Here is a 15,486-nt window from a genome sequence, read left to right on the forward strand (position 1 = left end):
TTTATAATATAGTTTATTGATAAAGCCCTTAGTTGTTTGCCCAAGTGCCACAAAGCCCTTATGAAGTAGAGGGGTTTATAATGGATCATACTGCCAGACACTCAAAAAAGCAAAACCAGAGGCATCTTTGTTACAAACCTTTTATTAAGATACAGATTTTTTTTCTTTGATTTTTTTTTCCCTCTCTTTACAGTAGTTAATGTGCAATTATCTTAATTATTGGGTCACAGTTAAGAATTCACAAAGTTATTGGCACTTGGAACACAGAATAAACACTGGCGTTACGGGGTCAGGGGTCACGGAGGGGTCCGGACGGGGTCACGGAGGGGCTTGGGCATCAGCAGACGCTACGGCATTGGTCTGATAAGCATTTCTGGGTTAATACCTCATGCTGTGAGTTTGCACAACTAACAATCAAACTTCATTAGTGCTTCTATGTATAATATACAGTATATATATATACATATATATTATTTATATATATATATAGTGGAAAAAGATCTGCTAACCATAAACAGACCAGAGATGCCGTCCTCTCCCTCTCCTTGTACGTAGAAACTCTACCTCAACAAAGATGGCCACCATTTTCAAACCAGCTGAATGCGCCTCTTACAAAGGCGACCTAGCGGAAGGCTCGGCACGGCAGCTCAGCCTCAAAGCATTTCCTGCTGGTCCCCGGCCAAAGGCCGCCAAACGCTCACCTGGGAGACTGAGAGGACGGGAGGTGCATCCGCTGCCCGTCTCTGGAGCATAGGGCCATCGAGAGCGAAAACGGTAATTATGACTTCTGAGTACAAAGTCTAACAGAGACTGCAGTCAGGAAAAAACGCGGAGAGTCCAGCAGAGAGAACATAACAGGGCTGACCGGCCGTGGTACCAAGCAAAGGGGTGCTGGGAAGGGCCAGGACCGGGGCAACGGTGGGGGGAGCCAGGGAAGAGGCCCCAGAAGCACGTCATAACTGGCATGGCGTGAACCAGCCACCCCCAAACCACACACACAATCTATTGGTGCCATCTCTCCATCACTGGTACAGTCACAGACCCCCATCTCCGTTCCCACAATCCTCCACCCCTTCGGGAACAGAAATCACATGCCTCATCAATTCCTCCTCCCAGAGCCTGCCTGGGGAAGGGTTTAAAAATTGGGGGGGGGGGGGGGATTTTAAAAATGAGAATAAACACAAAAGACAGACATCAATCCCTGGACAAACTCCCCTCAGTGCCACCCCCACAGACAGAAAAAGCAAACAGAAGGTGCTGTGGTGCCCATATCCAGCCACGGGGCCAAGAGCGCCACCCAAAGGTGCTTGTTTATATTTTTTCTCTTTCATCATGGAGGGTGGAAACTGACAACGAGAATCGTCCCTCAATTTGGACAGGCGGCTACATCTCCTCCCCCATACAATCTTAAGTTATTCTTCTTTTAAATGCGTTTTTGGATTTTAACATAGCTTATCCTTGTCACAAAGTCCCAAATCCTTTCTGCTGTCTCACCCCCCCAGAACAGTTCCTTCAGGGCAGAGTCCATCCCCCTGGTGGAATGAAAATGCAATTGTTGCTATGTAAGGAATTTGCTTCCTCCTGGTGGTCAGGGTTGGCACTACACCAGCATCTCAAGCCATCAGAGAGGAGCTACAAATTTCTAACCTAATCCATTTACACAAGACACCAGAACCCCATCATGTACAGATACATTCCCAGTGAGACAAATGTCAGCTGTACCCAACAGTCATTAAGTAAGTAAGGCTGCTTTCAAATCAGACCCAAGGTAAGAAAAACGAGAACTGCTTTGGAAATCTCACCAATTTATTCGCTACGGTGCAGGAGAACCTGCAGCATCTCGTGTTACATCCCTACCAAGCACTTCAGTCAAAACATAGATCATCATCAAAAAAAAAGGTTTTTGTCCTTATCTTTACACAAATTGGCAACTGCTCAATCTTGAATTAGTAGTATTTGTAACAAGCTAATTCTACAGTATATCCGCTAAAAAAAAATTAAAATAAAAAAAAACTTCTACACAGATTCTCCTAACAGCTAGAGGGCCGCCTCGGGGTCAGCGACCACAGTGAGGCGCCCTCCTCACACATCCCCCAGCAAGTCAGTAGCAGAGTCGGTGAGAGACCCAATCCGGGGACCATACGCGGCTTGACCAGCGAAGCGGAAGGACGCGGTATCGGCACAGTCTGGAAAGATCCCTTCACTGAACATCACAAGAGCGCCAGCCGCGTCGGGCCTCGCGGCGCAAGAGCGACAGCGACCGGCGTGAAATTCGGACCACTTTGTCTAAGAAGGTGCATTTAGAACGGTCAGCCTTGGCCAGCCATCGCAGGATCTCGCCTGCCGTGCCCGTCTCCTGCGACGCAAGCAGGCGTATCACACACGCGCACACATGTACAATAAAAAGCAGAAAGAAGGGTTTGACTCAGATGTTTAGTTTACAAAAGCTGCAAACAAACCAGCAGGCTGAGTCTAGGACTCTCCACTGCACAGACAGACAGACAGACGCCCCCTACAGGCCCCAAGGGGAAAGGCAGAGGCCATGCCAGCCACACCCACAGAGTCTAGTAAAGAACGAGCTGGACTCTCAGTCTTCAGTACGTCTCCAGCCCTGAGCCCCGTCTAGCAGGCGCCACCAAAATGCTCAGCATGGTCACCTTGGTTACCCAGGGCTGGGATTCTTGGGGGGGGGGGGGGGGGGGCACTGTCTTTTCACACGTCCCTCAGGCCAGCGGGGCCTTCAGCCACACGGAGCACGAAAACGAAGGGCACTTCGTAAGGACACAAACCAGCCATACCTTCTCCTCTTTCCAATAACGTACCAAAGAGTTCCACTCCCCTCACCCGAATTCACGGACGGACAGACGGAACAAAGTCCTGCTACCCGCCACTGCAAAAATACTCGCATGTAGAAATCTCCTTAAAACCTTTATCAGGAAAAACGTTTCAATCAACAATTCAGTCTGAGAAAAAGAAAAAAGAAAAAAAAAAAAACAACGAGATTTTAAAACAATCCCTTTCTAGCTCCCCATACACATGGGAGATTAACATCTCTTAAAAATGACAGATTTACCCCTACGATCGTTTCTCTCTCTCTCTCTGGATCCTTGGCATGTTAAATACACAAAAATAAGCAGAAGCGTAAAGAAAAAAAAAAAAAAAAAAAAAGGACAATTTTCTGGTCAGAACATGAGAGTAAGAGTTCAGGGGCACAGGGAGGAGGGAAAAGGGGCCTTTAAGTTACAGGTACAAATTAATCCACCCTCCATACACTGCCGGGATGCCCAGGGGCCCTCGGGGGCCTCTAGTAGTGTAGATTGTGTCAATTTTTTCGGATGAAACAATCCAAGGCCTTTGGACTACATTCAAACTCGGGACAGTGTTATCAGATTTTCAGCTCCTCGCCTCGACCCTCCCCGCCCATGTCCCCGGCCTAAGGAATGTGATTGGCTGATATGGAGAAGAGGCGGGACATGTGCCATGGGCACTTAAGCAGCATGTGCTGTGGGGTGGGGGGGGTTAATATCTTGTTCCAAATGGGCAAAAGGAAAAAAAAAAAAAAAAAAAAGACACACATACTCCCTCCCCCCCAAGTGCACCTTCTCCTTAAGCTGAATGGAGCCTCACGCGAGCAGCTTGGCTTGGGGGGCAGGTGGGTGTCAGTAAGAGTGGGGCACAGGCGGGGGCACAACTAACTAAAAGAGAGAGCCGGCATCCGCGCCCACCCCAGGCAGGGAGTCGCCGGGGGCCCCCACCTCACCCGAGGCCCCTGCCTCCAGCCCGGATGCCTCGAAAGCGTGCTCGGCGCCCAGCGGGTCGGCCTCCATCTTGCCGGTGTCGGACAGGAAGCCGGAGTAGGCGTCGCCCTCGGCCATCAGCAGCTTCAGCTTGGGGATCCAGCTCTTGCGGACGACGCGCCGGGCGTTGGTGCACATGTCGGCCGCGATGGCGTTCATCTCGCTCTCTTTGAAGCTGGTGGCAAAGTTCTGGCAGTAGACTGCGGGGCGGACGAGGAACAGACAGAGGGGTCACAGGAGACCAGGGCGAGGGTCTGGAGACCTCCAGCACAGGGTCTGCATGCCGGGGACCGATGCCGGGGGGGCCGGGATCCCGGGCCATTCCGCAGGCATCTGGCCCCCAACCCTCAATGTCCACATTCTACTAGGCGAGTTTGTATTTGTGCTGAATTAACAATGATCATTTGATGGTTATCTGACCACAACAAAACATACTAACAGCAACTCCCACATATAGTGCTTACAGAGTCTCTTGGGGACATTTCCTTAATTCAGGAAAAATACTACATTGGTTTTCTAACAATAATTATTATTATTAGAAACTATCCATAATTTTAATTAAAACAATCATTTCGAATAGTAATAAATTAAACCCAAATTATAGGTCCATAAGAGCTGTTCAGAATTAGAAAGTTCATTGACAAACAGTCTCATTGGGGGCATTTATATTAGTAACACCTTCGCAATAACATAAAACACCAAACGTGTGTTTAGTGTCCCACTGGGAGTCAATGACTACAATTGCAATCAATAGCAAAATGGCCAGAACAGAACTGAATGAGTCAGTCAAAAAATTATGACGATGAAAAAAATGTGCAGATACATTAAGCACCGCTTGTCAATGGACTATTATTATGAAACCAGTAAAATTGCAGCATGATTATAGAATTAAGCAGGCGCCCCATGAGTCTCTGAGCTCTGTATTAACATGAGCATGGTAGGTCGGTTAGTCGGTCAGACAAGCAGAGAGAGAGACACAGAGACAGGCAGACAGAAAGAGAGAGACAGACAGGCAAAGAGAGAGACACAGAGAGAGGCACACAGACAGACAGAGAGAGACAGGCAGGCGGGCAGGCGGGGGCGGGGTTTGTGGGGGCGGGCTCACATTTCACGGCATGCAGCACCCTGCTGTCCAGCGGCTTGCGGCTGGGGTCGTTGGTGGAGGAGCGGATTCCTGTACCGCAGCTGTTTGCCAGAGTGTTTCTGGGGAGGGCAAGAGGAGAAATTCAGCAGAAAAAATAAAGATAATAAAGATAAACAAAAAACGAGGGAAAAGTAGTGGATGACGACAAGTACAAATCGACAGCCCATGATCTGAGTGTAACTGATTCCCTCCAACTGCAAACTAAAGCGCAGGAACCGGTTTCCATTATTTAATACAGAAAAAAAATAATCCCAGATTCAACCAAGAAACCCCAATTATGTTCCCAAAAACAACCCTAACACTAAAAATACACATTTTCAACATTATAAAGAACATTTAAAATACAAGTTACCAGTTAATGAAGTAATAAACATGGATTTTGTAATACCTTGCATTTGCTTTTACAGCAATAGTTAAAAAGACATTTAATAGGCACATTCATGTAAAAACATAAAATGAAAACTGAAAAAAATAAAGAGGACTAATGGGCTGTTGCTGTGCTGATTTATTGCCGGGATTTGTACGCCTGTGAATATTTCCCCGGCAGGATCTGGCTGAGCTGGGATGCCATTTGCGCCGCTGGATTTCCTCACTTGGATTCCCGATGTGGGTATTAATATTATATATACACCGTGAGTATTAATATATATACACAGCTTAGGATGAAGTTAGGGGTGTAACTCCGAAGCCTGGAGGCCCCTGACTACGGGAAGGCGGGGGGGGCACCTCAGGGAAGGCGGGGGGGGGGGGGCAGACTCACCGGTCGAAGAACGAGGCTAGCAGCCTTCTGAGGAGTACTTTGTGACGGGTCCCCGCACTGACGTGACAGTTCATGAGCTGGGCTCGGGTGATGAATACACTGGTGCCTGCAGAGGCACACAGACCCGGCTCAGTGCAAAAGCGGCACAGACAGACAGCACCTCATGGGGATGGGAATAAGCCCCGCCCATCGCACAGCCGGGCACCGCGATTGGCCTGCTGTGGCAGACTGACCTGAGACCAGCTCCAGCTTCTCCGCGGGGTCGCCCTCCTCGTACAGCTTGGGGTGGCAGCGGTTTCCAATCTGACTGATGAGCTCAGCAGGCAGAGAGGCCAGATCCTGCCTGACACGCATCCTGTTCCTGGTGTCAGAAGTCATGTGGTCGGGGAGGGCGTCCACACGCTCCCCGGCTGGTACGTACACACACACACACACACACACGAGAGAGAGAGAGCAACTTCATGAAGGACACCTCTTATTCCAACCCTGTACATCCATTACAATAAGCGTCATGGTGTCCCCCCTGTACCATAAGTACTTTACAGGTGATGACATATAGGGCAACTTTGAGCAATGTTGCCAAGCAACCACCAATAAGGCGAGACAAAGGGCAACTCATCAGGATAATCGTGAAAAGTTGCCCACTGCCGTTCAAAGTCAGAAATTCGTGGCCTAATCTCGATGAGGAAGTGCTCTGCTACACGGCTTGAAAAGCTGCCCAGGGTATCATCACGCTAAATGTTGGTGGCTAATCCTTATTTTTTCTTCCCTACGAGAAATAATTTACGTAAGTAAAGGACGTATGTAAAATGCAAAGGCTTCAATGAAAAATGGCTGCTGTGACCCCAGGCGAACACGACCTAAGAGTAAACTAGCAGTGATAACCCAGTCAGCTGCCTGCCTCCCAGTGCTGTCCAGGTGTCCTACCTGTAGCCCCCACGTTAAGCATGCTGTACATGGTGTACATGTTGCAGATCTGACGGTACTGCTCCTCAGTGCCATCCTCCAAGACCTCTTCATCCTCCTCTTCATCGTGGTAGGAGTTGGGGGAGTCGCTGGTGTAGGCGCTCAGAGTGCCCGGGCTGGTACCCTCGGAGGTGGCGTTGTTGTTGTTGTTGCTGCTGCCATTGGCAGCGGCACCGTGACTTCCTGTCCCGCCTGCAGCCATGGCTCCCGCCTGCGCCGCCCCGCCTCGTACCGCTTCCTGAGAGAAGCGGGCGACCTTCCTCATCCCGCCGCTGCCCCCACTGCCGCCGCCGCCCCCGCCCGAGCCTCCTCCGCCGGCCTCCCGGCTACTGCCCTCCCAGAGGCGCTTGGCCACAGGGGTGCAGACCACAGAGTAGGAGGAGGCCTCTTGCTGCTCCAACTTGACACGGGACACCAGCGGAAGCGGCGTGAGGCAGGATGCGGGTCGACCGGCGGAACTGGCCGCCGCCCCGCCAGGCCCCGCCCCCGCAGACGGCTGCGTGACGGGACTCTGGGGCTCAGAGGGCGGGGCTTCCTCAGCCTGCAGGCCCTGCGAGTCGCAGCTGGGGGAGCTGACCTTAAGGAAGAACTCGGTGCCCTTCTCCATGATCTGCTGGATCTGCAGGAAGCCGGCGGTGTACATGAGCAGAAATTGGTCGCCCACGTTCATGCTGAGCCGGCCCGTGTAGCAGAAGGACAGGATCTGCTGGAAGCTCTGCGGCTGGACGGCCGACGGCAGCTCCACCACGGAGCTCTTGCTGCCCGTGTTGAAGAGGTCCCGGAAGTAGGAGCTGCTGGCGGCCAGCACGGCTCGGTGGGCCTTGAAGGCGTGGCCCTTCACCACCACGGACACGTCGCAGTAGAGCCCCTGCAGCCGCTGCTCATTCAGACACTCCAAGACGTTGTTGCCAAAGTTGGGGATGGCCATCTGCAGCGTCTGAGCCATGGTGCTACAGCCAGCACCACGGGGTCTGCAAGCAGAGAGGAGCTGTCAGAGCACGGAGCCTTTGGCCAAAGGCATTAAGCCACAGTTACTGGACCCATTGCCGAATGCTATCAACCAGGGTCCTGCATTCCTCTACCAGCTGCCTGCATCAAGAGCGACTTTTGGCCTTCAGGACAGGGTTAATATAAGTGCACTTAGTCATCCGTAAAATACTGACAGAAGACCTGTTTAAGTACAGAGCGACAAGACCCCCAGAGAGCACTTGCGAAAGGTCAGTGCCCCATTCACAAGACCGAGACCCTCAGCGAACACCTGCAAAAGGTCAGTGTCCCATTCACAAGACCGAGACCCTCAGCAAACACCTGCAAAAGGTCAGTGTCCCATTCACAAGACCGAGACCCTCTGAGAACACCTGCAAAAGGTCAGTGTCCCATTCACAAGACCGAGACCCTCAGCAAACACCTGCAAAAGGTCAGTGTCCCATTCACAAGACCGAGACCCTCTGAGAAAACCTGCAAAAGGTCAGTGTCCCATTCACAAGACCGAGACTCTCAGCAAACACCTGCGAAAGGCCAGTGTCCCATTCACGATTACCACCCCCAAAAGAAAAGAATACACTCTTTCATTTATTGGTGAGTTAGTCGTAAACAGTAATATTTCTGGAGCTTGCCGAAATGACGCGCAAGACAAAAACAATACTGAAAATTATTCGGATCACATAACATATAAATATTAGTGATACATAGCATTTGTTATAGCATGCCCTTACACTACCTTTAACAAGTCCTGACTTTGACGTCTTTGTCTCGGGAACCGGCTTCATTCACGTGTTAGCTATCGTTGTGACCGTGGAATCTCCCGTTTCTCACAGAAATTTTTAAACTTCATTTTGCGTTTTTAAGAACAGATCAAAAACATTGCACATCCAGCAGTGCAGTAGTAACTTTGTACATACAGGGGCATAATCTCGATGATCTGTATACTATATAAGAACGTCTAGATCGGAAATGACAGAGCAAGTTGACAAAGTGTACGGTAGAGTGCTGTGTTTAAAAACTGATAATAGACTTTTTATGTTATGTGCATTTGCTAGGTTGTTGTTCAGGCTAGCAGACTTGTGCGTTGAGGTTAAGGGTGCAGACGTATTTATCGTGAATTTTGACACCAGTAGTGATAGTCCGCCCCTATCCTGGATACAAAGGAGTTACTGTGATGTCAAGAGTTATGAGTAAATCCTCCTATGTGTGCATTTTTTTTTTTTAATGTACTACAATGGCACAAAGACTAATGAGTAAAATTCTGATTGGCCATTTGTCAAATTCTAGGAAGCCAACTAAGGTTAAATTTTGCTTGTGTTACTACCCACCAACACTGGGCCAATGCCTTTGGAGACCAAAAATAGACAAAATGAACTAAATCTAGACACCACAAAGACGACACATATACATATTTAGTCTTTAAGACCTCTTATCTATCCAAACCACAACTCATCAACCACCTCAATTTCCACAGATGGTAAAGGCAAAAAGGAACTGGGCGAGGGGCAAGGAGGTCACCCAACCTCGGGGATCCTCAGTCCGCTAATAGGCCAGAGATCCGATTCAAAACACAGATCCTCACAGGTTACTTTTAATGATTTTAAGATCATTTATCAGTATAAAATGTAAAGACCAGCCGGCTAGTCCTGTCACGCAGTGCAGGCAAACCGATCACGGAAGCCTCTTATGAGAGATGAAGCCTGATCTTAACCGATGAAGACCGCAAATCTAAATACTTCTGGGAATTTAAGTACCTAGTAATCTCTCGCTTCTAGGTACTGCTGGCAATTCATTTCCTGGTTCAAGGTTGGCTAGTTTAGCTAGCTTCGCTGCCAAATCATGTTATGGCAGCTACTTTTAAAAACTTATATATTCATCCATAGCGAACACTACTTTGAGTATCTCTTGTAACATTGGTATTTATAGTTAATCATTTCACAAATATGGAACTTGGTCTGGAAAGAAAAAACTATTTATTTTATCGGGAGGATACTACGACACAGTCCCCAGATCAAACAGATTAAAGTACCATATTTAACAGTCAATATAAATTAATTGCAAACCTTGGATATAATAAGCGTCACTAATGTGTGAGAGGCGAGCGGCGCCGGCTCGGGGTAGCGGCGGGGTATCGGGGCCGGCTGGCCGTGCCCGTGCCCGCCGTATGCCAGGCTGGGTCTGCCCGGTAGGAGCGCTCCACTGGCACGGCCGGGGGGCCACGGCAGGCGGAGGCGGAAAGCCCTGCAAATCTCACGGGCGTCACGGCGACCTGTCCACGCTTTACGATCGCCGACGACGGCCGTAATCGGGGAGAAAAAAACCGACGGAAGTGTTGTATTTATTTGTTGTAAAGTGCGCATCGGCCGGTGCCGCCCGCCCTGTGCCAATGCACCGCGATGTCGGGCCTACAGAAACGGGACGCGTCCCCGATCCCGGCGCAGCCCCAAGCGGGGCTCACGGGCTGCGACTCCACGGTCCCGGCGCATCCCCAAGCGGTGCTCACGGGCTACGACTCTACCGATCCCGGCTCTCGGCGCCCGAAGCCGCCTGTGATGTGCTTCTGAGCGGCGGCGTATTTTTAATCTCAATGCTGGGGGATGGGGGAGGCAGTCCCCCGCCGTGCCCATCAACAGGTCATCCCAGGACAAACGCAGCGAAGGGGGTGAACCAGAGCAAACCGGGACCGCAGGACTGGACGAGGCACCGCTTTAACCACTTGTCGCCGTTAGTGATGCGCACCTGGTTATAAATCCCCCAAGCCAACCCCCCCATCATTAACTACCCAAACTCACCGCAGGTATAACGCAAGTTTCGCACATTTAGAAAAAGTTTAATATGCGGCGCGGCGGAAGCTCGCAGCCGGGGCCAGGCGCTCCAAAGCCGGCGAAGTGGTTAAAGTTTTGTTGGTGCGGGTCCTAGGAACCCATCCCCCCATCGCACACCTTCCCCAAAACAATACCCCAAAATTCAGCCCGAACCGAGCCGATTTCCGCCCGGCGATGGCCCGTCGGCACCGGCCCGCCGCTACCCGAGCCTATCCAGGGCCCCGACCGATCGGGCTGAGGCCGACCCAAACTCACCCCCTCGGTGTTGGCTGCTGTGAACTATTTCAATGGAGGAGTCAGACGCGATCGCTCGCTCGCTCTCTCTCTCTCTCTCTCTCTGGCTACAGGCGGCCATTCATTGTGAGCGAAGGCAGGACGCCGAGCTCAGAATCATCGAGGACGGGGGCACATTCCCGAGGGATGACGAGCGCAGAGCAACTGATCGGCCGACCGGCGCTGGCACTGTCTGCCTGCCTACAGCCGTCGCGATGAGGAGCCGCACTGCTCCGGGGTGTGTTTGCCGCTGTAAGAGCAGCGAGAGACCCCCATGAAAGGAGAGCTGCGCGTCATATAGCGGCACAACTGAGATGCGTCTAGACGCCAGTAGGTGAGCCGCCCGGGGCCTGGGCGGAGTGTGCGCTGAATGCTAAGCATCGTCTGCACCGATCCACTGAAAAGCACCCAGTCTGTACATTTCCATATCGGGAGTGTGGTGGCATTTTCAAGATACACATTTTTGCACATCGTCTGGGTTCCTATACATGGCGTTTTCTGTCGCATCAGATATCCACGTGACGCTGCAGCCTCATCTACATGTGACGCAAGAACCAAAATCCCGGTGCACAGACAACCTTGGGCGATGCTTGCCGGCCAGCAGATGTCTTAATTAACCAATCAAATGCCACTGAGCAATTGGTTAAACGAATCCGCATCAATTTTCAAAGATTTTATAGTTAAATCAAATAAAATAAAGTTTATTTTCCAATTAAATTGCATTATTCTAAAAATAACTGCAGTGGTGAAAATTACAAAATGTTTTCCAGTATATCAGGTCGTTCCTTTGACAGTAATACGGTATTGAGTATTAATTTTGAATTTATAGACCTATGTCAATTAAACCTAATTATGATCTTAGCTGAAAAGAAAAGGGGAATCTATTGAGGGATGGGGAACGTTTATTTGGGCACTATTTCATCGCAAACATTATTATTTTTGTCCTTATGCAGATGCTGTATGTTTGTGTGTTTATATACATACACACACACAGACACACACACTTTCTGCATGAACTCCCTTATTAACATGTCTGTCTGTCTGTGTGCTGATGGACAGGCGTGACACCTAATGACACCCCAGCCCTGGTCCCAGGAGAGTCTCTGCTGAACCAGCATAGGACGATGGATCCAGCAGCAGATTGTTAACATTCAGGATCTATATTATATGTGCACCTTAGGTGAACTAACGAGTTTTAGCAATTGTTCCTACAACGGCAAATCTGCTCATTATCTCTGAGTCACAACAATGTTTTACATTGTAACAATGGGATATTATTTGTGAAGCATGACTCAGTATTAGTGTAATGCCATGTTAAACACTAGACTGTTCTGTTTTGACATGAATTTCTTCACTTGATTTTTAAGGCTTTTCGAGGACGTATATTTAACCCAGTTCAGCCAATGAACCCTGTGGGATGGGATTACATCATGGAGACGTGGGTAAGACCACAGAGGTAGTGTACAGAAGCAGCGCTGGGGGAAAGAGCGGGGGTGTGGTGGCAGTTCTGTGAAGGGGGGGGGGGGGGTTTGGGCTGACAGCTGATGGGGTGCTGGGGGGGGGGCAGTTATCTCATGGATAATGCTGCATATAAAACGCTGACCCATTTTGCTTATTCACCACATGCTTTGTCTGCATACGGAGCCTTTTCTAGCTTCCACAGCTATGTACCTCTAGTCATCTATGAGGTGAAAGACTGTGGCAATGAAGAAAACAAAACCACATACCTGCTTTTTAGCTCTGCCATGGCTCATCTATGCCTGGATTTCTCTCAGTCAGCTGACACAAACTTCCTCAGAAGCAGGTCGTCACGTCGCCGATCGTGTAGGAGCTGGATGCATCCATGCATGCTGCAGCTGCATGGTGTCTGGTGTCCCACATAACCAGCATCTCGGTAAAGTCCCAAGTCCGTCAGGGGTGTGGAAGGGAATTTGTTTCACTGGGGTGGACATTCTAGGGTGTTCCGTGGGCCCACACTCTGACTCACTGTAACTCACTCTGACTAACTGTGACTTGGTGAGCACGGGTACACTGTCAGATCATGACAAGGCTGGGTTTCTGACACGATGTCTATTTCTGAATTTATTCTGATTATTATTTTATTGTGGCACTGTCATATTTGTCTGTTTTTTTGTTTTGCATTCGAAGGTGAGAGTGAGATGTAGGCAAGTGCGTTTATATATATATATATATATATATATATATATATATATATATATATAGAGAGAGAGAGAGAGAGAGAGAGAGAGAGAGCGATATAGCAAAAATATCACAAAAAATATCATATCGCGGTTTTTTCACACAGGATCACGGTCTTATAACAAGTGTTTTTCCTGATGGTTGTAAAGACTTTTTTCTGTACAGTAACCGTGTTGGTTTTGTTAAACCCAAACAAGTCCCCCATTTCCGAAATTACCGATGTCAAATTCTTTTTAGTGACCAGCTCCTCCATGTCGTCCATACTGGCAAGTCGCCAAACACGGAATGTATTGCATGTCGCGTATTGAATGCTGGGCGTGGAAGGAAGAGAGAGAGAAATACAAGGCACTGCCTACTGTTTTCTATTACTGACTGGTGTGTCGAAACTGATTTGCCTGACAAAACAACTTCAGATGCGTGTATGAGCCACAGAACTGCAACTGATGGAATGCGCACTGTAGCACGATACTCCACAACCTCTCTGTAGAGACAGAAGACACTTTAATCATTCACGATTTAATACCGGCAAATCGCGCACTCCCACTTTGACGATCATTCGGCTGTTTCGGCGCCCGTCCGGTACCAGGCGCCCTATTCACAGTGCGCGAGCCTTGGTACGCAGCGTCTGCACCGGAATCAAGGATTCAAGGGTTTTGTCACATGCAAGGTATACAGTCAGAGCATTAGCTGCGGTGAAAAATAGGGTGGTCAACGTCGTCCTAGAAAACAGTGACAGCAGAAATACATTCAAAGTAATGACATGATAATATACGTAGAAATAAAGTTATACTGAAAAATAGTTACACTGAAAGCAAAAGTTTAAAAAAAAGCAAAAGTTATACTGTAGAATAAATAAATAAATAGGCCTGAGATGTGCAACAGTTCTAATAAAGTGCAAGGTGGGTAGATTGGGATGGATATGGGTTAAAGCATCAGATATGGGTATTAAGCAGTCTGACGGCCTGTCTAATTTTGAGAGACAGCAGAAGGATATGCAGAGTGAGCAGAAGGATATGCAGAGCAGTATCTGGCGATAAACTCTGGAATCTTGAGTGTGATGCTGACGGTAGCTAAGCCATCTCTCGCTCTAGTCTATGGCTTATCTGTCACGCTGTCTCAGTGACCCTGACCTCAGTCCCTCCCCCACATCCACACAGGAAGCATGACTGTGTCAACTTCGCTTTGTCTTCTCTACCGTGACCCATGCGCAGGTGCGACTGATAGATCATCTTGTGCTTTGCATATCAGGCACCGTGCAAATACTCCTGAATTATCTTTTTTATTTAATACTCAGGAGGAATGGAGTCTTCACATGCCACACCTTTATAGTAAGTCAGCAGTCATTAAAATCACAAATGGGTTGTGTCTGGTTTCCCATAATCCCATGGTGGTCATACAGTTACCCTAGACACTGACTACACACTCCACCTGCTCCAGCACGAGATGCTGAGGAGCCATTTTGCATTTGGCTGCAGCATTCATCGCGGAGCTGCGGACATTTGCATGTCAGACTTCGGGAAACCTCTTTCATCGGGCGAATTTGAATTTACGTCAAGGCACCGGGGACCCGAGCACTTTTGGTGTCCGGCTGAGAAAGTACCACATCTTCTAAATGCGTCCGAAGATGGCTGTAACCACATCTGCCTCCGTGAAATTTTCCGTGATTCCTAAAGGAGTGAACAGTGGGGTGATTCCGTTGTGTGGAGATCGTCTAATTATGCCTGTAGGTCTTTCGGCTGACTGAGCTCTCCCCAGGGGCAGTGATAAAGGCTCGATTCATACCGTGGTTGTTTTAATATCCTGTGCTTGTTATATTCGGGCTGTGATTTACCACAACACAAGCTGCAGCAGCCAAGAATATAAAAGGTGGGACAGGGTGAGACCTGCTCACAGGCTTCCGCGTGTCTGGGGAGGGGGGCGTGGCCACAGCTCACCTGTGTTTGTTACATGCAGGTGTCCCAGCGATGGCTCCAGCAGCTGTTCGTCTGCGCAGTGCGTATTGGAGCATGATTGTGCAGGCCCTACCTGCCCGTGCAGTGTTGTATTTTTGGCTGCGTAGAGACACTCCCCGGGCAATATGTTTACACGGCATAGCTGGCGAAGTTCCGAATCTGACCCTTTTACCGATTTACGCGGCTGGAGGTTTGACAGACGTGTACATTTAGCAGGCGTAGTGTTTTGCTCAGTCGACACAGCAATTAATGGGATTGAGACCTAGACTGACCTAAACTTTGGATTTGGGGTCCAAGGTGCTGCTACACGCAGACAATGAATAGGAAGCCGAGCAGAGGAGATGGCACCCCGGCTGGCAACGTGCCCGGCTGGTTGGCAGCCATTCACTGTTGCCATTGGCAACATTGCGATGTTGTTAAGCAACAGCTGCAGAGTGCTCTGCCAATCAGTGAACAGGCCAGGCTGGGTCACATGGACTCAGTCCAGCCTCAGTATTAATGTGCTCTTCCTCTGTCCCATGACAATTTACAGACGTTGAATTCCGCTGAATAATGGTTGTCCCCGCCCATTTTATGTGTACGCACA

At 49.3% G+C, this 15,486-nt stretch overlaps 1 protein-coding gene across 5 annotated transcripts; it reads right to left on the bottom strand.

Moving 5' to 3' along the window:
* Positions 1-126: 126 nt before the first annotated feature.
* On the bottom strand, positions 127-10,855 carry nacc1a (nucleus accumbens associated 1, BEN and BTB (POZ) domain containing a). 5 transcript variants are annotated; one of them, XM_023810673.2, is made up of 6 exons: positions 10,732-10,855; positions 6,629-7,638; positions 5,935-6,111; positions 5,702-5,807; positions 4,903-5,000; positions 127-3,997 (listed from the first exon to the last, which is right to left on the bottom strand). In XM_023810673.2, exons 2-6 carry the CDS (start codon positions 7,611-7,613, stop codon positions 3,696-3,698), a joined length of 1,668 nt encoding a protein of 555 aa, XP_023666441.2. In that variant the 5' UTR covers positions 7,614-7,638; positions 10,732-10,855; the 3' UTR covers positions 127-3,695. The 5 variants fall into 5 exon arrangements, with proteins under 5 accessions (XP_023666441.2, XP_072560878.1, XP_023666444.2 ...); XM_072704777.1 differs by lacking the exon at positions 10,732-10,855 and adding an exon at positions 10,611-10,695; XM_023810676.2 differs by lacking the exon at positions 10,732-10,855 and adding an exon at positions 10,444-10,576.
* Positions 10,856-15,486: the final 4,631 nt, after the last annotated feature.

Source organism: Paramormyrops kingsleyae, chromosome 22 (assembly GCF_048594095.1).
Source record: "Paramormyrops kingsleyae isolate MSU_618 chromosome 22, PKINGS_0.4, whole genome shotgun sequence".
Taxonomy (NCBI): Eukaryota; Metazoa; Chordata; class Actinopteri; order Osteoglossiformes; family Mormyridae; genus Paramormyrops; species Paramormyrops kingsleyae.

Coding starts and splice junctions, on each gene's coding strand:
- nacc1a (XM_023810673.2), bottom strand. CDS start 7,613: ATGGCTCAGACGCTGCAGATGGCCATCCCCAACTTTGGCAACAACGTC. Junction 6,112..6,628: donor GCTTAACGTGGGGGCTACAG/GTAGGACACCTG, acceptor TGTACGTACCAG/CCGGGGAGCGTGTGGACGCC. Junction 5,808..5,934: donor GAAGCTGGAGCTGGTCTCAG/GTCAGTCTGCCA, acceptor GTGCCTCTGCAG/GCACCAGTGTATTCATCACC.